The 27554-nt window shown below is 46.9% G+C and overlaps 1 protein-coding gene across 1 annotated transcript in view; it reads right to left on the bottom strand.

Annotated features, from left to right (window-relative positions):
- Positions 1-24574, bottom strand: part of LOC308317941 (uncharacterized protein) — a gene marked incomplete at its 3' end in the record, with an annotated part of 44872 nt that extends 20298 nt beyond the window's left edge. Inside the window, exons 1-4 of the mRNA XM_080767286.1 lie at positions 24446-24574; positions 20342-20568; positions 16742-17168; positions 2546-2708 (exon numbers count right to left, since the gene is read on the bottom strand). Coding sequence (XP_080623412.1) covers positions 2546-2708; positions 16742-17168; positions 20342-20534 — 783 coding nt within the window. The 5' untranslated portion in view covers positions 20535-20568; positions 24446-24574. The remainder of the gene's footprint in view (positions 1-2545; positions 2709-16741; positions 17169-20341; positions 20569-24445) is intronic.
- Positions 24575-27554: the final 2980 nt, after the last annotated feature.

The raw sequence follows: 27554 nt of genomic DNA, 5'->3' as shown, positions 1-27554 counted from the left end.
TCTGACAGGACATTAGGTCTACTATCCAGGGTGATTCTGACTGCAGGACATTAGGTCTACTATCCAGGGTGATTCTGACAGGACATTAGGTCTACTATCCAGGGTGACTCTGACAGGACATTAGGTCTACTATCCAGGGTGATTCTGACTGCAGGACATTAGGTCTACTATCCAGGGTGATTCTGACAGGACATTAGGTCTACTATCCAGGGTGATTCTGACTGCAGGACATTAGGTCTACTATCCAGGGTGATTCTGACAGGACATTAGGTCTACTATCCAGGGTGATTCTGACAGGACATTAGGTCTACTATCCAGGGTGATTCTGACAGGACATTAGGTCTACTATCCAGGGTGATTCTGACAGGACATTAGGTCTACTATCCAGGGTGGTTCTGACAGGACATTAGGTCTACTATCCAGGGTGATTCTGACCAGACATTAGGTCTACTATCCAGGGTGATTCTGACCAGACATTAGGTCTACTATCCAGGGTGATTCTGACCAGACATTAGGTCTACTATCCAGGGTGATTCTGACCAGACATTAGGTCTACTATCCAGGGTGATTCTGACCAGACATTAGGTCTGCTATCCAGGGTGATTCTGACAGGACATTAGGTCTACTATCCAGGGTGGTTCTGACTGCAGGACATTAGGTCTACTATCCAGGGTGATTCTGACAGGACATTAGGTCTACTATCCAGGGTGATTCTGACAGGACATTAGGTCTACTATCCAGGGTGATTCTGACTGCAGGACATTAGGTCTACTATCCAGGGTGACTCTGACCAGACATTAGGTCTACTATCCAGGGTGATTCTGACCAGACATTAGGTCTACTATCCAGGGTGACTCTGACTGCAGGACATTAGGTCTACTATCCAGGGTGACTCTGACCAGACATTAGGTCTACTATCCAGGGTGATTCTGACCAGACATTAGGTCTACTATCCAGGGTGATTCTGACTGCAGGACATTAGGTCTACTATCCAGGGTGATTCTGACTGCAGGACATTAGGTCTACTATCCAGGGTGATTCTGACAGGACATTAGGTCTACTATCCAGGGTGATTCTGACTGCAGGACATTAGGTCTACTATCCAGGGTGATTCTGACTGCAGGACATTAGGTCTACTATCCAGGGTGATTCTGACTGCAGGACATTAGGTCTACTATCCAGGGTGATTCTGACTGCAGGACATTAGGTCTACTATCCAGGGTGATTCTGACCAGACATTAGGTCTACTATCCAGGGTGATTCTGACAGGACATTAGGTCTACTATCCAGGGTGATTCTGACTGCAGGACATTAGGTCTACTATCCAGGGTGACTCTGACCGGACATTAGGTCTACTATCCAGGGTGATTCTGACAGGACATTAGGTCTACTATCCAGGGTGATTCTGACTGCAGGACATTAGGTCTACTATCCAGGGTGATTCTGACAGGACATTAGGTCTACTATCCAGGGTGATTCTGACCAGACATTAGGTCTACTATCCAGGGTGATTCTGACCAGACATTAGGTCTACTATCCAGGGTGATTCTGACCAGACATTAGGTCTACTATCCAGGGTGATTCTGACAGGACATTAGGTCTACTATCCAGGGTGATTCTGACAGGACATTAGGTCTACTATCCAGGGTGATTCTGACCAGACATTAGGTCTACTATCCAGGGTGATTCTGACAGGACATTAGGTCTACTATCCAGGGTGACTCTGACCAGACATTAGGTCTACTATCCAGGGTGATTCTGACTGCAGGACATTAGGTCTACTATCCAGGGTGATTCTGACAGGACATTAGGTCTACTATCCAGGGTGATTCTGACTGCAGGACATTAGGTCTACTATCCAGGGTGATTCTGACAGGACATTAGGTCTACTATCCAGGGTGATTCTGACAGCAGGACATTAGGTCTACTATCCAGGGTGATTCTGACCAGACATTAGGTCTGCTATCCAGGGTGATTCTGACAGGACATTAGGTCTACTATCCAGGGTGATTCTGACAGGACATTAGGTCTACTATCCAGGGTGATTCTGACTGCAGGACATTAGGTCTACTATCCAGGGTGATTCTGACCAGACATTAGGTCTACTATCCAGGGTGATTCTGACCAGACATTAGGTCTACTATCCAGGGTGACTCTGACCAGACATTAGGTCTACTATCCAGGGTGATTCTGACCAGACATTAGGTCTACTATCCAGGGTGACTCTGACCAGACATTAGGTCTACTATCCAGGGTGATTCTGACCAGACATTAGGTCTACTATCCAGGGTGATTCTGACCAGACATTAGGTCTACTATCCAGGGTGATTCTGACCAGACATTAGGTCTACTATCCAGGGTGATTCTGACAGGACATTAGGTCTACTATCCAGGGTGGTTCTGACAGGACATTAGGTCTACTATCCAGGGTGATTCTGACCGGACGTTAGGTAACCTGTCAGAATCACCCTGGATAGCAGACCTAATGTCCTGTCAGAATCACCCTGTGTTTTCCAACCTGAGAGGATTTCTTTACTTTATTTACTGGATCCTGATCCCTGTTGAGGAGGGCGTCTCTCTCCACTTCCACCTCGCTCCTCAGGAGGGCGTTGTTGCGCTGCTGCTGCCGCTGCGTCTGCCGATCCTCGCCTTCGGCGCCTCCCATCGCGGGCGAGGAGGAGGAGGGGGGAGGTTCAACGATGGGGGGTCTAGGGATGGGAGTTATTATCCATCAATCTGAGAATCTTAACTTCACCTCAATGTCTAAAATAAAATCTACATGTTGCTGATATACAGAAATAATACAAAAGGCATGTTATATTCCTTAATCCAGGGGTTCTCAACCCGTGGGTTGTGGCCCCTCAGGGGGTCCCCAAAATAAATTAAAATCACGAGACATTGCCAAGGCATTTCCGGGGCTCCCCGGGCCAAAAACATTGATTAACCCCTGCCTTAATCAATGGCATCGATTAAAAACATAATCAATGGCATCTCCACGTAGTTTTAAGTATTGTGTGCTGGTACGAATGAGCGTGCGTGATTGGTAGGTATTGACGGTGACCTAATTAAGATATGCATCGATGCCGGGTTATAACTGGCTGTGGATGTTGACGTAATAAAGGTATATATATACAAGTAAGACGCGCAAACGCGGGAAGCGAACGCAGCTCGTACATATTTGGGTTTTGGACGTATAGCTGCTTTGGGGACTCCTTATATGGTTATGGCTGAGTCATGGTGACGTAACAGCGCGACACACAGACACACAGACACACAGAGAGACATGATCTGCTAGGTCTCATAGTTAGTGCTCACTGCGTTCGCAATTAAGGCTGCAACGATTCATCGATTCATCTACATCGAATCGATTATTCAATTAGTTGTCAACTAATTTGGCAATCGATTAATCGAATCGGCAACTAATCACTCGTTTTTTTTTGCAATTTATCATAGGTGATTTCCTACTTAACCATATATTGTTTTCCAGTGTTAAAAGTGTACTGTAACTAAGCTAAAGAGAAGGGATCCCTCTCTCTTCCCTTACAATCTGGTTACGGTTGCACAGCAGCGACTGCAAAGCAAAATATGACACATAATGTTAGAGCCATTTTCTATTTATGATGATTTGCATTTAATCTGCCATCTATTGCCTGATATATGTATTGTTTATTTTGTGGTCATTTAAATTATGAATTTGATGACCTGAATGGAGGTTTCCCCTCCCCCTTTGGTGAAATGATTTGTAGGTGCTAGGCACGCAATGACAGACAGGTGACTCCCTGCTGGGAGAGAAAGTGACATAGGCACCTGATCACAGACAGGTGACTCCCTGCTGGGAGAGAAAGTGACATAGGCACCTAATCACATACAGGTGACTCCCTGCTGGGAGAGAATGTGACATAGGCACCTAATCACATACAGGTGACTCCCTGCTGGGAGAGAATGTGACACAGGCACCTGATCACATACAGGTGACTCCCTGCGGGGAGAGAATGTGACATAGGCACCTGATCACATACAGGTGACTCCCTGCTGGGAGAGAATGTGACATAGGCACCTGGTGACAGACAGGTGACTCCCTGCGGGGAGAGAATGTGACATAGGCACCTGATCACATACAGGTGACTCCCTGCGGGGAGAGAATGTGACACAGGCACCTGATCACATACAGGTGACTCCCTGCTGGGAGAGAAAGTGACATCGACGGGGAAGCTCACAGTTTGTTGACCGCGCTCACAGGCTCTTTTTTGTTTTATTTGAATACAAAGTTTATGTTATGATAAGAAGGAGAAATAAATACGATTTGTTCTGACGAAACAATCCGATCTCCGTGAGCATTTGAATCAAGAAGAGAGGCGACGCGAGTAATACAGCAACACTAGGACTGCAACACCACCCCGACAAGCCCACTGTAATACAGTAATACAGCAACACTAGGACTGCATCACCACCCCGACAAGCCCACTGTAATACAGTAATACAGCAACACTAGGACTGCATCACCACCCCGACAAGCCCACTGTAATACAGTAATACAGCAACACTAGGACTGCATCACCACCCCGACAAGCCCACTGTAATACAGTAATACAGCAACACTAGGACTGCATCACCACCCCGACAAGCCCACTGTAATACAGTAATACAGCAACACTAGGACTGCATCACCACCCCGACAAGCCCACTGTAATACAGTAATACAGCAACACTAGGACTGCATCACCACCCCGACAAGCCCACTGTAATACAGTAATACAGCAACACTAGACTGCATCACCACCCCGACAAGCCCACTGTAATACAGTAATACAGCAACACTAGGACTGCAACACCACCCCGACAAGCCCACTGTAATACAGTAATACAGCAACACTAGGACTGCATCACCACCCCGACAAGCCCACTGTAATACAGTAATACAGCAACACTAGGACTGCAACACCACCCCGACAAGCCCACTGTAATACAGTAATACAGCAACACTAGGACTGCATCACCACCCCGACAAGCCCACTGTAATACAGTAATACAGCAACACTAGGACTGCATCACCACCCCGACAAGCCCACTGTAATACAGTAATACAGCAACACTAGGACTGCAACACCACCCCGACAAGCCCACTGTAATACAGTAATACAGCAACACTAGGACTGCATCACCACCCCGACAAGCCCACTGTAATACAGTAATACAGCAACACTAGGACTGCATCACCACCCCGACAAGCCCACTGTAATACAGTAATACAGCAACACTAGGACTGCAACACCACCCCGACAAGCCCACTGTAATACAGTAATACAGCAACACTAGGACTGCATCACCACCCCGACAAGCCCACTGTAATACAGTAATACAGCAACACTAGGACTGCATCACCACCCCGACAAGCCCACTGTAATACAGTAATACAGCAACACTAGGACTGCATCACCACCCCGACAAGCCCACTGTAATACAGTAATACAGCAACACTAGGACTGCAACACCACCCCGACAAGCCCACTGTAATACAGTAATACAGCAACACTAGGACTGCAACACCACCCCGACAAGCCCACTGTAATACAGTAATACAGCAACACTAGGACTGCAACACCACCCCGACAAGCCCACTGTAATACAGTAATACAGCAACACTAGGACTGCATCACCACCCCGACAAGCCCACTGTAATACAGTAATACAGCAACACTAGGACTGCATCACCACCCCGACAAGCCCACTGTAATACAGTAATACAGCAACACTAGGACTGCATCACCACCCCGACAAGCCCACTGTAATACAGTAATACAGCAACACTAGGACTGCATCACCACCCCGACAAGCCCACTGTAATACAGTAATACAGCAACACTAGGACTGCATCACCACCCCGACAAGCCCACTGTAATACAGTAATACAGCAACACTAGGACTGCATCACCACCCCGACAAGCCCACTGTAATACAGTAATACAGCAACACTAGGACTGCATCACCACCCCGACAAGCCCACTGTAATACAGTAATACAGCAACACTAGGACTGCAACACCACCCCGACAAGCCCACTGTAATACAGTAATACAGCAACACTAGGACTGCATCACCACCCCGACAAGCCCACTGTAATACAGTAATACAGCAACACTAGGACTGCATCACCACCCCGACAAGCCCACTGTAATACAGTAATACAGCAACACTAGGACTGCAACACCACCCCGACAAGCCCACTGTAATACAGTAATACAGCAACACTAGACTGCATCACCACCCCGACAAGCCACTGTAATACAGTAATACAGCAACACTAGGACTGCATCACCACCCCGACAAGCCCACTGTAATACAGTAATACAGCAACACTAGGACTGCATCACCACCCCGACAAGCCCACTGTAATACAGTAATACAGCAACACTAGGACTGCATCACCACCCCGACAAGCCCACTGTAATACAGTAATACAGCAACACTAGGACTGCAACACCACCCCGACAAGCCCACTGTAATACAGTAATACAGCAACACTAGACTGCATCACCACCCCGACAAGCCCACTGTAATACAGTAATACAGCAACACTAGGACTGCATCACCACCCCGACAAGCCCACTGTAATACAGTAATACAGCAACACTAGGACTGCATCACCACCCCGACAAGCCCACTGTAATACAGTAATACAGCAACACTAGGACTGCAACACCACCCCGACAAGCCCACTGTAATACAGTAATACAGCAACACTAGACTGCATCACCACCCCGACAAGCCCACTGTAATACAGTAATACAGCAACACTAGGACTGCATCACCACCCCGACAAGCCCACTGTAATACAGTAATACAGCAACACTAGGACTGCATCACCACCCCGACAAGCCCACTGTAATACAGTAATACAGCAACACTAGGACTGCAACACCACCCCGACAAGCCCACTGTAATACAGTAATACAGCAACACTAGACTGCATCACCACCCCGACAAGCCACTGTAATACAGTAATACAGCAACACTAGACTGCATCACCACCCCGACAAGCCCACTGTAATACAGTAATACAGCAACACTAGGACTGCAACACCACCCCGACAAGCCCACTGTAATACAGTAATACAGCAACACTAGGACTGCAACACCACCCCGACAAGCCCACTGTAATACAGTAATACAGCAACACTAGGACTGCATCACCACCCCGACAAGCCCACTGTAATACAGTAATACAGCAACACTAGGACTGCATCACCACCCCGACAAGCCCACTGTAATACAGTAATACAGCAACACTAGGACTGCATCACCACCCCGACAAGCCCACTGTAATACAGTAATACAGCAACACTAGGACTGCATCACCACCCCGACAAGCCCACTGTAATACAGTAATACAGCAACACTAGGACTGCATCACCACCCCGACAAGCCCACTGTAATACAGTAATACAGCAACACTAGGACTGCAACACCACCCCGACAAGCCCACTGTAATACAGTAATACAGCAACACTAGGACTGCATCACCACCCCGACAAGCCCACTGTAATACAGTAATACAGCAACACTAGGACTGCAACACCACCCCGACAAGCCCACTGTAATACAGTAATACAGCAACACTAGGACTGCATCACCACCCGACAAGCCCACTGTAATACAGTAATACAGCAACACTAGGACTGCATCACCACCCCGACAAGCCCACTGTAATACAGTAATACAGCAACACTAGGACTGCATCACCACCCCGACAAGCCCACTGTAATACAGTAATACAGCAACACTAGGACTGCAACACCACCCCGACAAGCCCACTGTAATACAGTAATACAGCAACACTAGGACTGCATCACCACCCCGACAAGCCCACTGTAATACAGTAATACAGCAACACTAGACTGCAACACCACCCCGACAAGCCCACTGTAATACAGTAATACAGCAACACTAGGACTGCATCACCACCCCGACAAGCCCACTGTAATACAGTAATACAGCAACACTAGGACTGCATCACCACCCCGACAAGCCCACTGTAATACAGTAATACAGCAACACTAGGACTGCAACACCACCCCGACAAGCCCACTGTAATACAGTAATACAGCAACACTAGGACTGCATCACCACCCCGACAAGCCCACTGTAATACAGTAATACAGCAACACTAGGACTGCAACACCACCCCGACAAGCCCACTGTAATACAGTAATACAGCAACACTAGGACTGCATCACCACCCCGACAAGCCCACTGTAATACAGTAATACAGCAACACTAGACTGCATCACCACCCCGACAAGCCCACTGTAATACAGTAATACAGCAACACTAGGACTGCATCACCACCCCGACAAGCCCACTGTAATACAGTAATACAGCAACACTAGGACTGCATCACCACCCCGACAAGCCCACTGTAATACAGTAATACAGCAACACTAGGACTGCAACACCACCCCGACAAGCCCACTGTAATACAGTAATACAGCAACACTAGGACTGCATCACCACCCCGACAAGCCCACTGTAATACAGTAATACAGCAACACTAGACTGCAACACCACCCCGACAAGCCCACTGTAATACAGTAATACAGCAACACTAGGACTGCATCACCACCCCGACAAGCCCACTGTAATACAGTAATACAGCAACACTAGGACTGCAACACCACCCCGACAAGCCCACTGTAATACAGTAATACAGCAACACTAGACTGCAACACCACCCCGACAAGCCCACTGTAATACAGTAATACAGCAACACTAGACTGCATCACCACCCCGACAAGCCCACTGTAATACAGTAATACAGCAACACTAGGACTGCAACACCACCCCGACAAGCCCACTGTAATACAGTAATACAGCAACACTAGGACTGCATCACCACCCCGACAAGCCCACTGTAATACAGTAATACAGCAACACTAGGACTGCATCACCACCCCGACAAGCCCACTGTAATACAGTAATACAGCAACACTAGGACTGCAACACCACCCCGACAAGCCCACTGTAATACAGTAATACAGCAACACTAGGACTGCATCACCACCCCGACAAGCCCACTGTAATACAGTAATACAGCAACACTAGGACTGCAACACCACCCCGACAAGCCCACTGTAATACAGTAATACAGCAACACTAGGACTGCAACACCACCCCGACAAGCCCACTGTAATACAGTAATACAGCAACACTAGGACTGCATCACCACCCCGACAAGCCCACTGTAATACAGTAATACAGCAACACTAGGACTGCAACACCACCCCGACAAGCCCACTGTAATACAGTAATACAGCAACACTAGGACTGCAACACCACCCCGACAAGCCCACTGTAATACAGTAATACAGCAACACTAGGACTGCATCACCACCCCGACAAGCCCACTGTAATACAGTAATACAGCAACACTAGGACTGCATCACCACCCCGACAAGCCCACTGTAATACAGTAATACAGCAACACTAGGACTGCATCACCACCCCGACAAGCCCACTGTAATACAGTAATACAGCAACACTAGGACTGCATCACCACCCCGACAAGCCCACTGTAATACAGTAATACAGCAACACTAGGACTGCAACACCACCCCGACAAGCCCACTGTAATACAGTAATACAGCAACACTAGGACTGCATCACCACCCCGACAAGCCCACTGTAATACAGTAATACAGCAACACTAGGACTGCATCACCACCCCGACAAGCCCACTGTAATACAGTAATACAGCAACACTAGGACTGCATCACCACCCCGACAAGCCCACTGTAATACAGTAATACAGCAACACTAGGACTGCATCACCACCCCGACAAGCCCACTGTAATACAGTAATACAGCAACACTAGGACTGCATCACCACCCCGACAAGCCCACTGTAATACAGTAATACAGCAACACTAGGACTGCATCACCACCCCGACAAGCCCACTGTAATACAGTAATACAGCAACACTAGGACTGCATCACCACCCCGACAAGCCCACTGTAATACAGTAATACAGCAACACTAGGACTGCATCACCACCCCGACAAGCCCACTGTAATACAGTAATACAGCAACACTAGGACTGCATCACCACCCCGACAAGCCCACTGTAATACAGTAATACAGCAACACTAGGACTGCATCACCACCCCGACAAGCCCACTGTAATACAGTAATACAGCAACACTAGGACTGCATCACCACCCCGACAAGCCCACTGTAATACAGTAATACAGCAACACTAGGACTGCATCACCACCCCGACAAGCCCACTGTAATACAGTAATACAGCAACACTAGGACTGCAACATCACCCCGACAAGCCCACTGTAATACAGTAATACAGCAACACTAGGACTGCATCACCACCCCGACAAGCCCACTGTAATACAGTAATACAGCAACACTAGGACTGCATCACCACCCCGACAAGCCCACTGTAATACAGTAATACAGCAACACTAGGACTGCATCACCACCCCGACAAGCCCACTGTAATACAGTAATACAGCAACACTAGGACTGCAACACCACCCCGACAAGCCCACTGTAATACAGTAATACAGCAACACTAGGACTGCATCACCACCCCGACAAGCCCACTGTAATACAGTAATACAGCAACACTAGGACTGCATCACCACCCCGACAAGCCCACTGTAATACAGTAATACAGCAACACTAGGACTGCATCACCACCCCGACAAGCCCACTGTAATACAGTAATACAGCAACACTAGGACTGCATCACCACCCCGACAAGCCCACTGTAATACAGTAATACAGCAACACTAGGACTGCATCACCACCCCGACAAGCCCACTGTAATACAGTAATACAGCAACACTAGGACTGCATCACCACCCCGACAAGCCCACTGTAATACAGTAATACAGCAACACTAGGACTGCATCACCACCCCGACAAGCCCACTGTAATACAGTAATACAGCAACACTAGGACTGCATCACCACCCCGACAAGCCCACTGTAATACAGTAATACAGCAACACTAGGACTGCATCACCACCCCGACAAGCCCACTGTAATACAGTAATACAGCAACACTAGGACTGCATCACCACCCCGACAAGCCCACTGTAATACAGTAATACAGCAACACTAGGACTGCATCACCACCCCGACAAGCCCACTGTAATACAGTAATACAGCAACACTAGGACTGCATCACCACCCCGACAAGCCCACTGTAATACAGTAATACAGCAACACTAGGACTGCATCACCACCCCGACAAGCCCACTGTAATACAGTAATACAGCAACACTAGGACTGCATCACCACCCCGACAAGCCCACTGTAATACAGTAATACAGCAACACTAGGACTGCATCACCACCCCGACAAGCCCACTGTAATACAGTAATACAGCAACACTAGGACTGCAACATCACCCCGACAAGCCCACTGTAATACAGTAATACAGCAACACTAGGACTGCATCACCACCCCGACAAGCCCACTGTAATACAGTAATACAGCAACACTAGGACTGCATCACCACCCCGACAAGCCCACTGTAATACAGTAATACAGCAACACTAGGACTGCATCACCACCCCGACAAGCCCACTGTAATACAGTAATACAGCAACACTAGGACTGCATCACCACCCCGACAAGCCCACTGTAATACAGTAATACAGCAACACTAGGACTGCAACACCACCCCGACAAGCCCACTGTAATACAGTAATACAGCAACACTAGGACTGCAACATCACCCCGACAAGCCCACTGTAATACAGTAATACAGCAACACTAGACTGCATCACCACCCCGACAAGCCCACTGTAATACAGTAATACAGCAACACTAGACTGTAATACAGTAATACAGCAACACTAGACTGCATCACCACCCCGACAAGCCCACTGTAATACAGTAATACAGCAACACTAGGACTGCATCACCACCCCGACAAGCCCACTGTAATACAGTAATACAGCAACACTAGGACTGCAACATCACCCCGACAAGCCCACTGTAATACAGTAATACAGCAACACTAGACTGTAATACAGTAATACAGCAACACTAGACTGCATCACCACCCCGACAAGCCCACTGTAATACAGTAATACAGCAACACTAGGACTGCATCACCACCCCGACAAGCCCACTGTAATACAGTAATACAGCAACACTAGGACTGCATCACCACCCCGACAAGCCCACTGTAATACAGTAATACAGCAACACTAGGACTGCAACATCACCCCGACAAGCCCACTGTAATACAGTAATACAGCAACACTAGGACTGCATCACCACCCCGACAAGCCCACTGTAATACAGTAATACAGCAACACTAGGACTGCATCACCACCCCGACAAGCCCACTGTAATACAGTAATACAGCAACACTAGGACTGCATCACCACCCCGACAAGCCCACTGTAATACAGTAATACAGCAACACTAGGACTGCAACACCACCCCGACAAGCCCACTGTAATACAGTAATACAGCAACACTAGGACTGCAACATCACCCCGACAAGCCCACTGTAATACAGTAATACAGCAACACTAGGACTGCATCACCACCCCGACAAGCCCACTGTAATACAGTAATACAGCAACACTAGACTGTAATACAGTAATACAGCAACACTAGACTGCATCACCACCCCGACAAGCCCACTGTAATACAGTAATACAGCAACACTAGGACTGCATCACCACCCCGACAAGCCCACTGTAATACAGTAATACAGCAACACTAGGACTGCAACATCACCCCGACAAGCCCACTGTAATACAGTAATACAGCAACACTAGGACTGCAACATCACCCCGACAAGCCCACTGTAATACAGTAATACAGCAACACTAGGACTGCAACATCACCCCGACAAGCCCACTGTAATACAGTAATACAGCAACACTAGGACTGCAACATCACCCCGACAAGCCCACTGTAATACAGTAATACAGCAACACTAGACTGTAATACAGTAATACAGCAACACTAGACTGCATCACCACCCCGACAAGCCCACTGTAATACAGTAATACAGCAACACTAGACTGCATCACCACCCCGACAAGCCCACTGTAATACAGTAATACAGCAACACTAGGACTGCATCACCACCCCGACAAGCCCACTGTAATACAGTAATACAGCAACACTAGGACTGCAACACCACCCCGACAAGCCCACTGTAATACAGTAATACAGCAACACTAGGACTGCAACACCACCCCGACAAGCCCACTGTAATACAGTAATACAGCAACACTAGGACTGCAACACCACCCCGACAAGCCCACTGTAATACAGTAATACAGCAACACTAGGACTGCATCACCACCCCGACAAGCCCACTGTAATACAGTAATACAGCAACACTAGGACTGCATCACCACCCCGACAAGCCCACTGTAATACAGTAATACAGCAACACTAGGACTGCATCACCACCCCGACAAGCCCACTGTAATACAGTAATACAGCAACACTAGGACTGCATCACCACCCCGACAAGCCCACTGTAATACAGTAATACAGCAACACTAGGACTGCATCACCACCCCGACAAGCCCACTGTAATACAGTAATACAGCAACACTAGGACTGCAACACCACCCCGACAAGCCCACTGTAATACAGTAATACAGCAACACTAGGACTGCATCACCACCCCGACAAGCCCACTGTAATACAGTAATACAGCAACACTAGGACTGCAACACCACCCCGACAAGCCCACTGTAATACAGTAATACAGCAACACTAGACTGCATCACCACCCCGACAAGCCCACTGTAATACAGTAATACAGCAACACTAGACTGCATCACCACCCCGACAAGCCCACTGTAATACAGTAATACAGCAACACTAGACTGCATCACCACCCCGACAAGCCCACTGTAATACAGTAATACAGCAACACTAGGACTGCATCACCACCCCGACAAGCCCACTGTAATACAGTAATACAGCAACACTAGGACTGCATCACCACCCCGACAAGCCCACTGTAATACAGTAATACAGCAACACTAGGACTGCATCACCACCCCGACAAGCCCACTGTAATACAGTAATACAGCAACACTAGACTGCATCACCACCCCGACAAGCCCACTGTAATACAGTAATACAGCAACACTAGGACTGCATCACCACCCCGACAAGCCCACTGTAATACAGTAATACAGCAACACTAGGACTGCATCACCACCCCGACAAGCCCACTGTAATACAGTAATACAGCAACACTAGGACTGCAACACCACCCCGACAAGCCCACTGTAATACAGTAATACAGCAACACTAGGACTGCATCACCACCCCGACAAGCCCACTGTAATACAGTAATACAGCAACACTAGGACTGCAACACCACCCCGACAAGCCCACTGTAATACAGTAATACAGCAACACTAGGACTGCATCACCACCCCGACAAGCCCACTGTAATACAGTAATACAGCAACACTAGGACTGCATCACCACCCCGACAAGCCCACTGTAATACAGTAATACAGCAACACTAGGACTGCATCACCACCCCGACAAGCCCACTGTAATACAGTAATACAGCAACACTAGGACTGCAACACCACCCCGACAAGCCCACTGTAATACAGTAATACAGCAACACTAGGACTGCAACACCACCCCGACAAGCCCACTGTAATACAGTAATACAGCAACACTAGGACTGCATCACCACCCCGACAAGCCCACTGTAATACAGTAATACAGCAACACTAGGACTGCATCACCACCCCGACAAGCCCACTGTAATACAGTAATACAGCAACACTAGGACTGCATCACCACCCCGACAAGCCCACTGTAATACAGTAATACAGCAACACTAGGACTGCATCACCACCCCGACAAGCCCACTGTAATACAGTAATACAGCAACACTAGGACTGCATCACCACCCCGACAAGCCCACTGTAATACAGTAATACAGCAACACTAGGACTGCATCACCACCCCGACAAGCCCACTGTAATACAGTAATACAGCAACACTAGACTGCATCACCACCCCGACAAGCCCACTGTAATACAGTAATACAGCAACACTAGGACTGCAACACCACCCCGACAAGCCCACTGTAATACAGTAATACAGCAACACTAGGACTGCAACACCACCCCGACAAGCCCACTGTAATACAGTAATACAGCAACACTAGGACTGCAACACCACCCCGACAAGCCCACTGTAATACAGTAATACAGCAACACTAGGACTGCATCACCACCCCGACAAGCCCACTGTAATACAGTAATACAGCAACACTAGGACTGCATCACCACCCCGACAAGCCCACTGTAATACAGTAATACAGCAACACTAGGACTGCATCACCACCCCGACAAGCCCACTGTAATACAGTAATACAGCAACACTAGGACTGCATCACCACCCCGACAAGCCCACTGTAATACAGTAATACAGCAACACTAGGACTGCATCACCACCCCGACAAGCCCACTGTAATACAGTAATACAGCAACACTAGGACTGCAACACCACCCCGACAAGCCCACTGTAATACAGTAATACAGCAACACTAGGACTGCATCACCACCCCGACAAGCCCACTGTAATACAGTAATACAGCAACACTAGGACTGCAACACCACCCCGACAAGCCCACTGTAATACAGTAATACAGCAACACTAGGACTGCAACACCACCCCGACAAGCCCACTGTAATACAGTAATACAGCAACACTAGGACTGCATCACCACCCCGACAAGCCCACTGTAATACAGTAATACAGCAACACTAGGACTGCATCACCACCCCGACAAGCCCACTGTAATACAGTAATACAGCAACACTAGGACTGCATCACCACCCCGACAAGCCCACTGTAATACAGTAATACAGCAACACTAGGACTGCATCACCACCCCGACAAGCCCACTGTAATACAGTAATACAGCAACACTAGGACTGCATCACCACCCCGACAAGCCCACTGTAATACAGTAATACAGCAACACTAGGACTGCATCACCACCCCGACAAGCCCACTGTAATACAGTAATACAGCAACACTAGGACTGCATCACCACCCCGACAAGCCCACTGTAATACAGTAATACAGCAACACTAGGACTGCATCACCACCCCGACAAGCCCACTGTAATACAGTAATACAGCAACACTAGGACTGCAACATCACTCCGACAAGCCCACTGTAATACAGTAATACAGCAACACTAGGACTGCATCACCACCCCGACAAGCCCACTGTAATACAGTAATACAGCAACACTAGGACTGCATCACCACCCCGACAAGCCCACTGTAATACAGTAATACAGCAACACTAGGACTGCAACACCACCCCGACAAGCCCACTGTAATACAGTAATACAGCAACACTAGGACTGCAACACCACCCCGACAAGCCCACTGGCTTGCTATAGGCACCTGATCACATATAGGTGACTCCCTGCTGGGAGAGAATGTGACATAGGCACATTACTGTTCCTTCTAGACTGACACATGTGTAGCAGCTGTTCTTTAATCTTTAAAAGTATGAGTCAGAATAAGCCTAAAGACACCATGAGTCGCTTTAATTAATTTAAATGCAGTTTGTCTTTTATCAAATGGGATTTGATGAATGAATTATATTGTTTGTTAGTTGGCGCTCACGTCACGGGTGAAATACTGAATAACGGGTTTCCCGTCCTGAAAGGGGGTTAACATCATCCCTACCTTGGCGGTGCCCCTAGTGGTGTCTTTGGTGCCGTGGACCCCGGTGGCACGGATCCAGGGCCGGCCCTGGCCCCACGTGTGGCCCCACGTGTGGCCCTGCGTGTGGCCGGTGAGGGAGGCTCAACTAGGGGCCTTGGCGGTGCCACTGGTGGCGTCTTTGTCTTCGGTGCTGTGGACCCCGGTGCAGCGGATCCAGGGCCGGCCCTGGCGCTACTCGTGGCCCTACGTGTTGCCCTGCGCGTGGCCAGGGGGGGCGCTGATGCCGGCGCCCTCGCGGCCAGGCGTTCCAGCAGCTGCCGCTCGTTAACCAGGTCCAGGGTGCTGACGAGCGGAGGGGCGGGGTTTGTTGCCCGAAGTTGGGCCAGCCGTCGCAGGAGTTCCATCCGCCAGGCCGCGCTCCGTTGTCCAGGCTCGGAGGGTAGCTCACCTTTAGAAGGGGGTCGGGACATTCAAAACAAATTCACTTTATTGTATTTTTTTCTTGTTTTTTTTTAAGGTTTTCTGAGCTCAATTACACGCCAAAAACCCGAACTTGTATCATTCAGTAGATTGTCTGTGGTCTGGGTCAGTAGATTGTCTGTGGTCTGGGTCAGTAGATTGTCTGTGGTCTGGGTCAGTAGATTGTCTGGGGTCAGTAGATTGTCTGTGGTCTGGGTCAGTAGATTGTCTGTGGTCAGTAGATTGTCTGTGGTCTGGGTCAGTAGATTGTCTGTGGTCTGGGGTCAGTAGATTGTCTGTGGTCTGGGTCAGTAGATTGTCTGTGGTCTGGGGTCAGTAGATTGTCTGTGGTCTGGGGTCAGTAGATTGTCTGTGGTCTGTGGGGGGGTTTTATCATTCAGTAGATAAGGGCCTTTCTCGGCCCCGCCTCTCTCCCTGTGTTTTAGGATCCAAGATGGCTGCAGCACCAGGAGGGGGGGCGTGGCCTTACTGGGCTGCGTTCACAAATTCAAGACGCCTGTCTTGCGTTTGTCTTGTGTCTGTGTTTTAATGGCCACTCCATTAAATGCATTTTCAATGGAACCCCATATGGTTTGACCAAACATTTTGTGTGATGAGGGGGAGGGAGGGGGGCAGAACACATCCATCAAAGCTGTGTTCAGACACAAGGCAGGTGTCAGACACAAGGCAGGTGTCAGACACAAGGCAGGTGTCAGACACAAGGCAGGTGTCTTGAATGCAGCCCAGTGAGGTCATATGTCGACCCCGCCCGCTCACCTCTGGTCCGACATTGCAGACTAGCGTCTGCTCCCGTGCTTGCGGTTATGGTTAGGGTAGGAGATGAGGTGGGTTGTCATTTTTCGGCACAATGACTAGTCTGAACAACGTACTGCACCCGTGTTCAGACACAAGGCAGGTGTCAGACACAAGTCAGGTGTCAGACACAAGTCAGGTGTCAGACACAAGGCAGGTGTCAGACACAAGGCAGGTGTCAGACACAAGGCAGGTGTCTTGAATGCAGCCCAGTGAGGTCATATGTCGACCCCGCCCGCTCACCTCTGCCCCCCCCCCCCCCCCCCCCGCCCCCATTTTATTGTCTGTGGAATGGGGGTTTTCTGGCTCAAACCAAGTGCTCTGATTTGCCTGTGGACTGTGAGGTAAGACTCCCCAAATCCCATATATGACATATTGGATCCATCTTGGATCCTTCACACAATATAAACAATGGGAGAGGGGGCGGGGCCGAGAAAGGCCCTTATTGATGGTGGTCATAAAACCTAAAACGAAAAATGTTCGGAAACACAATGGAAACTAAATGAAAACTAAGCTACGGTGACTAAAACTAAGACTGAATGTATTGACAATTTTGTCAACAGTTAACAACTAGACTCAAATGTTAGCAAGGGACTAGTGGACAAGAGATCCAGTATAAGTCAGTCTACACTTGGTTACACTTGCTGAAAATAGCAGATCTACAAGCTCACAACGCGACGCGTTTGTGAGCTTGTAGACCGGCTATTTTCAGCAAGTGTAAAATCAAGGCCCGCCAAAACACATTTTAGTCGACTAAATCACCTGCAGATTTAGGCGACTAAAATCTCATGACATTTAGTCGACTAAAACTAGACTAAACACATTCCAGGTTAAACTAAAATGTGACTGAAACTATTCAAGACACTAACCTGTAAACAGTCGTTCACAGTGGGGCCGGGAGACACTAACCTGTAAACAGTCGTTCACAGTGGGGCCGGGAGACACTAACCTGTAAACAGTCGTTCACAGTGGGGCCGGGAGACACTAACCTGTAAACAGTCGTTCACAGTGGGGCCGGGAGACACTAACCTGTAAACAGTCGTTCACAGTGGGGCCGGGAGACACTAACCTGTAAACAGTCGTTCACAGTGGGGCCAGGAGACACTAACCTGTAAACAGTCGTTCACAGTGGGGCCGGGAGACACTAACCTGTAAACAGTCGTTCACAGTGGGGCCGGGAGACACTAACCTGTAAACAGTCGATCACAGTGGGGCCGGGAGACACTAACCTGTAAACAGTCGTTCACAGTGGGGCCAGGAGACACTAACCTGTAAACAGTCGATCACAGTGGGGCCAGGAGACACTAACCTGTAAACAGTCGTTCACAGTGGGGCCGGGAGACACTAACCTGTAAACAGTCGATCACAGTGGGGCCGGGAGACACTAACCTGTAAACAGTCGTTCACAGTGGGGCCGGGAGACACTAACCTGTAAACAGTCGTTCACAGTGGGGCCAGGAGACACTAACCTGTAAACAGTCGTTCACAGTGGGGCCGGGAGACACTAACCTGTAAACAGTCGATCACAGTGGGGACGGGAGACACTAACCTGTAAACAGTCGTTCACAGTGGGGCCAGGAGACACGAACCTGTAAACAGTCGTTCACAGTGGGGCCAGGAGACACTAACCTGTAAACAGTCGTTCACAGTGGGGCCGGGAGACACTAACCTGTAAACAGTCGTTCACAGTGGGGCCGGGAGACACTAACCTGTAAACAGTCGTTCACAGTGGGGCCAGGAGACACTAACCTGTAAACAGTCGTTCACAGTGGGGCCGGGAGACACTAACCTGTAAACAGTCGTTCACAGTGGGGCCAGGAGACACTAACCTGTAAACAGTCGATCACAGTGGGGCCAGGAGACACTAACCTGTAAACAGTCGTTCACAGTGGGGCCAGGAGACACTAACCTGTAAACAGTCGTTCACAGTGGGGCCAGGAGACACTAACCTGTAAACAGTCGTTCACAGTGGGGCCGGGAGACACTAACCTGTAAACAGTCGATCACAGTGGGGCCAGGAGACACTAACCTGTAAACAGTCGTTCACAGTGGGGCCGGGAGACACTAACCTGTAAACAGTCGATCACAGTGGGGCCGGGAGACACTAACCTGTAAACAGTCGTTCACAGTGGGGCCGGGAGACACTAACCTGTAAACAGTCGATCACAGTGGGGCCGGGAGACACTAACCTGTAAACAGTCGATCACAGTGGGGCCGGGAGACACTAACCTGTAAACAGTCGATCACAGTGGGGCCAGGAGACACTAACCTGTAAACAGTCGTTCACAGTGGGGCCGGGAGACACTAACCTGTAAACAGTCGTTCACAGTGGGGCCGGGAGACACTAACCTGTAAACAGTCGATCACAGTGGGCCAGGCGGCAGGGCCTGCGACACTTCCCGCTGCCCCAGCCCCGGGCCAGGTGCATGGCGATGCCTCGCTCCTGGCGGTTCACCATGCCGTGTTTGAGGTACAGGTGCTGCGAGATGACCGGCGCCGACTTGAAGCACACGGGACACAGCTCGCTGCGGAGACGACCCATGACCGACCGGCCGGCCGCGCCAACGGGGAGATCGCTGAGAGCAGAGGAAGAACAGCATAGATTGAAGTATGTAGAATTTGTTTGCAGAATTACAGTACATTTCAAGCACAACTCAAAACAAAGACAAAGAGTTAACTGTGAGTCCATCCATCCATCCATCCATGCATCTTCAACCGCTTATCCGTAGTCGGGTCGTGGGGGCAACAGAGTGGACGACCCACTATAGCACGACACTTGTATTACAAGAGGGTTCACCTTGTTCAATTCATCATAACATTCAGAGATACATACACATATGAACTGCTATATACTAGCCAAACAAAATAGGAATAGCGGCTGAAAGCTCTTGACCCCCATGGTGGGGGGAATGTGGGGGAACGTGGACGTGGATAATAATAATAATATCTCAAACTTATATAGCGCTTTTCTGAGTACCCAAGGACGCTTTACATGTTACCTTTACAGAGGTAACAACACATTAAAAACAACTTTAATAGAAAAAAGGAAAAATAACACTAAAAGCTGAAGAACATTAAAAGACATTGAAAAGGGTTAGCTATAGGGAAGGCAATTTTGAAGAGGTGGGTCTTGAGGGTGGATTTGAAGGTTTGAAGGGTGGGGGGCATCTCTGAGTGCCTTAGGGAGGGCATTCCACAGGGTTGGGGCAGCAAAGGCGAAAGCTCTGTCCTCCCACGTACGGCGTTTGGTTTTGGGGACGTCGAGGAGGTTTGCCTCACCAGACCTGAGGGAGCGGGGAGGGAGGGGGCATGGCGTTTGAGGAGGTCACAGAGGTATGGGGGAGCCAGGTTATTTAGTGCTTTGTAGGTGGTCAGGAGTGTTTTGAAGTGGATTCTTTGTTTAACCGGTAGCCAGTGAAGGTCACGGAGGACAGGTGATGATAGGAGGCGCGCCCCTCACTTCACACGGGTGTGATTTATATTATATTTTGACACTTGCTTTGGCAATGTAAACGAACGTTTTCTCACGCCAATGAAGCTCCTTTGAATTGAACTATCCTATCCTGCATGGAACTACACACAGTGGTCTCCATTACTATCCACTAGTATCCTATCCTATCCTACATGGAACTACACACAGTGGTCTCCATTACTATCCACTAGTATCCTATCCTATCCTACATGGAACTACACACAGTGGTCTCCATTACTATCCACTAGTATCCTATCCTATCCTACATGGAACTACACACACAATCGCACGGTTTGCACTACGAACAGCCATGGTTCACATGATGCTCGTGCTTAATATAATACAATTTACAATTTAGGCATTTAGCAGACGCTCTTGATCCAGAGCGACTTACATTTAAGCAAAAAACAAAAAAATAAAAGCATGGCATACATCACATAAGTAGTTATCATGAATCATGAAAAAACTAAAAGAACGTAACAGTGGAGTATCTATTGTCAACTATACATACTATACTATATTATATATATATATATATATACATGTGTACTATAAAGTGCTAATATGACTACATGAAATGCAATTCTAGTTCTGTCTACGTAACGAGCTATAAGTCTGTTTAAAATGCTATCCAAGTCTACATAAAGTGCTATCTAAGGGGCTAGGCTAGGGCAAGTGCTACGGGCCATGGTGGAGTCTGAATAATAAAATTATGACAGACTGTTTGTTGTAAACAAGCGTAATGCTTTATCAGCCTGGGTACATGAAATGTACCCATTCTACATACTGTGAAATATAATGAAATGCACCCATTCTACATACTGTGAAATATAATGAAATGTACCCATTCTACATACTGTGAAATATAATGAAATGTACCCATTCTACATACTGTGAAATATAATGAAATGCACCCATTCTACATACTGTGAAATATAATGAAATGTACCCATTCTACATACTGTGAAATATAATGAAATGCACCCATTCTACATACTGTGAAATATAATGAAATGCACCCTTTCTACATACTGTGAAATATAATGAAATGCACCCATTCTACATACTGTGAAATATAATGAAATGTATCCATTCTACATGCTGTGAAATATAATGAAATGCACCCATTCTACATGCTGTGAAATATAATGAAATGTACCCATTCTACATACTGTGAAATATAATGAAATGCACCCAGTCTACGTACTGTGAAATACAATGAAATGCACCCATTCTACATACTGTGAAATATAATGAAATGGTAAAACAGATTCCATTCTTTTTGGGTCCAACCATTCCCTGAATCAATAGGTTAATTGTAAAGGATTTTAAGGTCAGTATTGATGACATAGTAATAGCTAACAAAGAAGTGGTTAGATATCTGGGCTGTATATCTGGACAACAATAATAATAATAATAATAATAGCTCAGATTTATATAGCGCTTTTCTAAATACCCAAAGCGCTTTACAAGGGAACACTAGAAACAGACTTTATTAAGAGAAAAATAATATAAACTGACGGGTGAAGGCATGGCAACAAAAGCGATCAAAAAAGTAAATCAGAGAACAAGATTCTTGGGCAGAATATCCACATTTGCTAACAAGACGGCTCTCAGGACACTAGCTGGGGCTCTCATTCAGCCCTTATTTGACTATGCATGCACCTCCTGGTATTCCAACATCTCAATGTCACAAAAGAATAAGCTCCAGACCTCCCAAAACAAACGAATCCGACTGTTACTAGGATTAGGGCCCATGGCCCACCTCTGTGCAACACAATTTGATAGCATAGGTTGGCTCAGTGTTGAGGACAGAGTCAATCGACTGAAAATGGGACTATAGCATTCAAGATTGTAAATGCAGCTCTGCCGTCCATGCCCACAGTGCCCATTTACTGGACCGATTACCTCAAAAAGGTGAGCAACTCCCACAGCCATAATACAAGAGGGAGTGTAAATAATGATCTGGTACCACCCATTTTCAGAACAAATATGGGTAAATTCACATTTCACAGCAACCTTCCCTCATAATAAGCAGATCACTGGTCTCCTTTAAAAAGGCTCTCCCACCCCCTTTTTTATGTTTTATTAATGTATTTCTATTCCAACCTGTACATATAGATTTAGTGTGTTTGAGAAACGTATTGTTTGTTGTCACTGTTGTCATTGTGAATGAATGCATGGGACCCGAATGGAAACAAGACCGCTAAGGTCTTTCTTCGGTACCGTCCTTTTGGACCAATGCTGTGCTTGATTGTTCCCTGTACTGTACTGTACTGTACTGTTTGCATCTAATTGTCTAATAAAATGTTCAATCAATCAAAAAACCCATTCTACATACTGTGAAATATAATGAAATGCACCCATTCTACATACTGTGAAATATAATGAAATGTACCCATTCTACAAACTGTGATATATAATGAAATGCACCCATTCTACAAACTGTGATATATAATGAAATGCACCCATTCTACATACTGTGATATATAATGAAATGCATCCATTCTACAAACTGTGAAATATAATGAAATGTACCCATTCTATACTGTGATATATAATGAAATGCACCCATTCTACAAACTGTGATATATAATGAAATGCACCCATTCTACAAACTGTGATATATAATGAAATGCACCCATTCTACATGCTGTGATATATAATGAAATGTACCCATTCTGAACAGTTTCCAGAAATAGGTACACTTCAAACTCAATCAATACAAACTCTGTTAACTGTGGACGACACCATAACCAAAGCATTACACTTGTTCACAACAGCTAGGGTCCACCATGTTCAATTCAGCAGAACATTTAGCGACGTACAAACATGTACAGCATTGCATGCATTGATGTTGTTAGCATTAGCGTTAGCAGCTATCCCAATAGCACACAATGCTAGTAAACAGTTGTGTTCAACTTGTTATGCATCGTTATAAACACAGTTAACAGGTGAAAACGAGCAGAATTTAACTTTACCTGAAGTCAGGGGAGAGTTCACAAGATGGTTGGTTTACAGTAGACTTTATTATTTATTATATGGCTTTTAAAATGCACAAGTGACGCCATAGAGCTTTGTAAAAAAATGCGTGTAGTTCCTGAGGAACGTGACCCGGAAACAGAGAGTGAAGGACTACAAACATGTAGTCTTTCAAGGCAAATAGTAAAACACTTTGACATTTTGAATGCTACAGTCTGAAAAACATATGAATAATACTACTACTACTATAATAATAATAATAATAATAATAATAATAATAATAATAATAATAATAATAATAATATGAATACGTCTTCATATCAAGGAGGCCCAAAAATTTACACTAATTATCCCGTGGACCCCCATTTGAAAAATATATGCCAGGGACCCCCATGAGAGAAGATTTTTACGGCTCTAGCTGTGATTATCAATTAACCCGTTTAATTTCAAGGACCCCCAGTTTGACATGCATTTGTCTACGGTCCGGACCCCCATTTAATGGCATTTCTATCCCTGGGACCCCCGATTTATATTGTAAAAAATAATTTTGAGCGTGTTGGGTCCATTTGGTTCCATTTGTAGGCTACACTCTCTGAGTTACAGAATCATAAGGGTCCATGTGGTTAAACTATCAGGGTCCATTTCGTTAAACTATCATTTAGCTGAGGTCGGACCCCCCGGAACTCCCTCAAGGACCCCTGCCCGGACCCTCCCTTGAGAACCACTGCCCTGATGAATTGAGTCTATAGGACCGCAATGGAAACAGAGACGCGCCGCAGAGGGTTATAAAGAACACACGCGTGCGCTCTTCCTGTTGTTCACGTCATCGCCGCTAGATGGCGGAACAGCACCAGGGCTCGGGCAGAAATGGAAAACTGCATTGTTAATTTGTTATTGATAATTTTATATACTTTACGAACAGTTTAGTTCGCATGGACACACTCATGATGATGTCCTATAGAAGTTACAATACTAATACCTGTTAGTGTTTTGAAATAAGTGCAGTACAGTTGGTAGACTGTATTTGGGGAATCTAAACCAGATATATAGGCTACTGTATAATTGTCATGATGTGGATAAACCATAATTTTAACTGTAGGACATTTGTATACATGTTGAGCAACACTGCAAGAGACATGTGTTCAGTCATATATGTTCTATATGTGAAACTGTGAATGATGATAAAATACAGTAGCCTATTTGTGATTAATACGGTGAATGGAGACACAGCAACGTTGTCATTAGGCCTATACTGTTCATTATGTTAATCATCTTTTCCCCTTATTGAACAACACAAGTTTAAAAAGTGTAAAATTACTTATAATACTGGATCTCTTGTCCACTATAGCCTACTATAGTCCCTTCCTGATGTCTTAGTCTAGTTTTTATTTGTTGACGAAATTGTCGGACTATTTAGTCTTAGTTTTAGTCATCATATAATAGCTTAGTTTCCATGTAGTTTTCGTCAGTGTAAAAATAATCAGGCTAACTCGGAGTAGCATTTTTAGGCTTTGTGTAACGGAGCCTTATAGAGTGAGCAAAGATCACGATGTAATACCATTTTAGATTCATTATCATTTTTTGCAACGGCAAAAATACATCCTATGCCGGTGTGTGTGACGTGCGCGTGCGCGCGTGCGCACACGCGTGTAGCGTGTGTGTGTGTGTGTGTGTGTGTGTGTGTGTGTGTGTGTGTTCCGGGACTCGGGGAGGGGTGCTGTCTGCCTGCATATAGCTATAGGCTACATCCACACGGGAGATTCCAGGCAGACGACAGCTTAATATAATAAATGCTCTTGATGCAGTCAGTGTGTGCGGTGCGCGTGCGTGCGAGCGAGAGAGAGGCAGGGAGACTATGCGTGTGTGTGTGCGTGTGTGTGTGTGCGTGTGAGTAGACGTGGTTCGGTCGAGGGGGAGCTGCACTATTATACCGTAGCTGCGTACTGTGCGTAAGACGTAGAGAGACACTGCAGTCACACCATAGCCTAAAGAAATCGTAGGTAGCAGACGTCTCCGCTCTACTCTGCGGAAAGTGGGCGGTCCCGAGAGGGGACGCACCCGGAAGCCTATTCAATGGCATGTAGTCTTCTATTTCTTGGTTGGCGAAGTGGGCGTGAGAGTGACAAGTGAGTGAGTGACAAGATGTTGACACAAAGGCGCATTCTAGTGTAGGCTATATGCTGCTGCGTTGCAACAAGGCTGTCAAGTTATGACTCTCTAGTCGAGTGGTTAATGTATATGCCTTTGGAATTGGCAACCCTGGTTCGCCTCCCTGCCGAGGCTACAATAGTTTTGTTTTCCGACGACTTGCGCGACGGCCAGTTTACATCTGATGCTCTCCTCCGCGTCAGATGTAAGCTGCCGACAAGCATAAAAATGAAGTGTGTCAGAAGGAGAAGGATATTTTTGATTTATTGATTTAAATATTTATTAACAGTTTGCAGAATTACAATACATTTCAAGCACAAACTCAATACAAATACTGTTAACTGTGAGTGAACGACCCAATTAAGCATTACACTTGTTTACAACAGGGTCCACATGGTTCAATTCATCAAAACATTTAGAGACGTATAAATAGACACTTCTATATAGTTAAAGAACAGAACAGGAATTCATCATAAAACAGTGTTCCCTGACCGGGGATCGAACCCGGGCCGCCGCGGTGAGAGCGCAGAATCCTAACCACTACACCACGGAGAATGAGGTTATTGATGATGAGAAGGGCTGTGGAGGGTGAAGTGAACGCGCTATTTTATAAATATAAAGTTATTTTCAATGTCATCATGGATCAGGGTTACAGTAAATGACAATGTAATTCAGCCAGGGGTGCCATGGATGAAAAGATTACAGGGGTGATCTGAAGCAAACATGAGAACCACTGCTTTACATTTCTTCAGACGATTTTTCAATGTTTTGTTAACAATTTGGAGTGGACAGAATGTTACTTCGAGGTGCCCACTGCCCAGGGGGCGTTTGACTCCGTGAAAGAAGAAAACTACAAGTGAATACCCGCCCAGTGGATGGGCTGCGGCTGCATCTGTTCCATTGGCTAGTGCCTATCTCACTGCCGGGTGACACGCGCTTGTCGGCAGCTGTCTCTGCCGC

Source organism: Protomyctophum bolini, assembly GCF_963924005.1.
Source record: "Protomyctophum bolini genome assembly, chromosome: 7".
NCBI classification, from domain to species: Eukaryota; Metazoa; Chordata; class Actinopteri; order Myctophiformes; family Myctophidae; genus Protomyctophum; species Protomyctophum bolini.
This window is presented reverse-complemented; position numbering and strand designations above follow the sequence as displayed.